We start from the raw sequence: 1,234 nt of genomic DNA on the forward strand, positions 1-1,234 counted from the left end.
AAAAAAAAGAATTAAAGATAACATCTACAACACTTTGCAGGTTTACACGACAAAACAATTCATATATCTTGCCACATCATTATTATTATTGCCATGTGCATGACCATGAGAATATAATTCTTTATCGGTCTTGAATCTGAGCCGTCTAAACTTTTTCAAGTAGCACTAAGCAATGAAATACTCAGGGGAAATCCACTGACAGCCACCAAGAGTTGCTCTCACGGATAAACTTGGCTGAGCACATACAGAATAGAGCAAAGCTACAGCAGGAGGCATCTAATCGATGAAATGCACGGAGCTTCCTAACAGCAGTTGGTAGTTGATCTCTTAATAACTATGCATGGCGCTAAAATAGTGTTTTGACCGGCGAACAGTGGTCATGACACAGACTGCAGCCACCGAGTTGGCAAGTTGCGTCACATGAAAACGCGGGTTAAGTGCGTGTAAAGCTCCAGTTGGTGGTTACAATAAGGCTACTAATGCCCACACATAATAAATAACCAACCAGATGGGGCAAGGGCCTTAGCAACATCTTTCACATAAAAAACAAACTGTCTCTTTCATTTATGCCTATAAGTGATCTAGTACGAAGAATAAACTGTAAATATTTTTGCAAGTCAAGTAAAAATTCACACATCCTTCTCACGAAGACAGAGACAGCTGGTAGGAATATCACCGTTGCCACCCTCCTGGAGAATGGAGTTCGGGCTGACAGCTAGGCGAGAATCATTCTATAACGCGACTTGGCAGATCCTACCTTCTTCAGGAACCGGGCTCCGTAGGTAAACAGATAAAGGCAAAATGAAAACTTCCACCTGCAGAAAGGGAAGAATGAAACTCGATGACATTTGGCATCTATCTTCCACATTTCATCAAACACGGGAGAGAACAAGTCCACTGGCTTTGCACCCCCTTCCTTCACAACCGGTGTGACATTTAATGAGCAATTTCAGTAGTAGCTGAACCTGGACGCCCACATGCGTAGGTATATAAATATGAAATATTGTGGGAAGGAGCTTAAGCATTACTGATTACAGTCATAGCCTAGCTTTCCTTCTTCCCAGTTCCTGCCTTTTCCCGTTTTCTCCTCCCCGCTAGTCTCCCAGAAATAAACACACAGCAGAGCTTTGAGTTCTTCATCTGATCCAGATATTAAGTTAATAAGTTTACTTAAGAGCAGTTTATGTTTGTTTTAAAAATACGTCTGATGTAAAGAAGCCCTAACTAAAGAAGA

At 41.5% G+C, this 1,234-nt stretch overlaps 1 protein-coding gene across 1 annotated transcript in view; it reads right to left on the bottom strand.

The window, feature by feature from the left end:
* CERS6 (ceramide synthase 6) overlaps window positions 1-1,234 on the bottom strand; it is a 198,960-nt gene that overhangs the window by 151,970 nt on the left and 45,756 nt on the right. The window contains exon 2 of the mRNA XM_045297988.1: window positions 758-815. Coding sequence (XP_045153923.1) covers window positions 758-815 — 58 coding nt within the window. The remainder of the gene's footprint in view (window positions 1-757; window positions 816-1,234) is intronic.

The sequence above is a fragment of the Echinops telfairi genome, unplaced genomic scaffold, assembly GCF_000313985.2.
Source record: "Echinops telfairi isolate 266 unplaced genomic scaffold, ASM31398v2 ScPeMD7_4;HRSCAF=17, whole genome shotgun sequence".
Classification (NCBI taxonomy): Eukaryota; Metazoa; Chordata; class Mammalia; order Afrosoricida; family Tenrecidae; genus Echinops; species Echinops telfairi.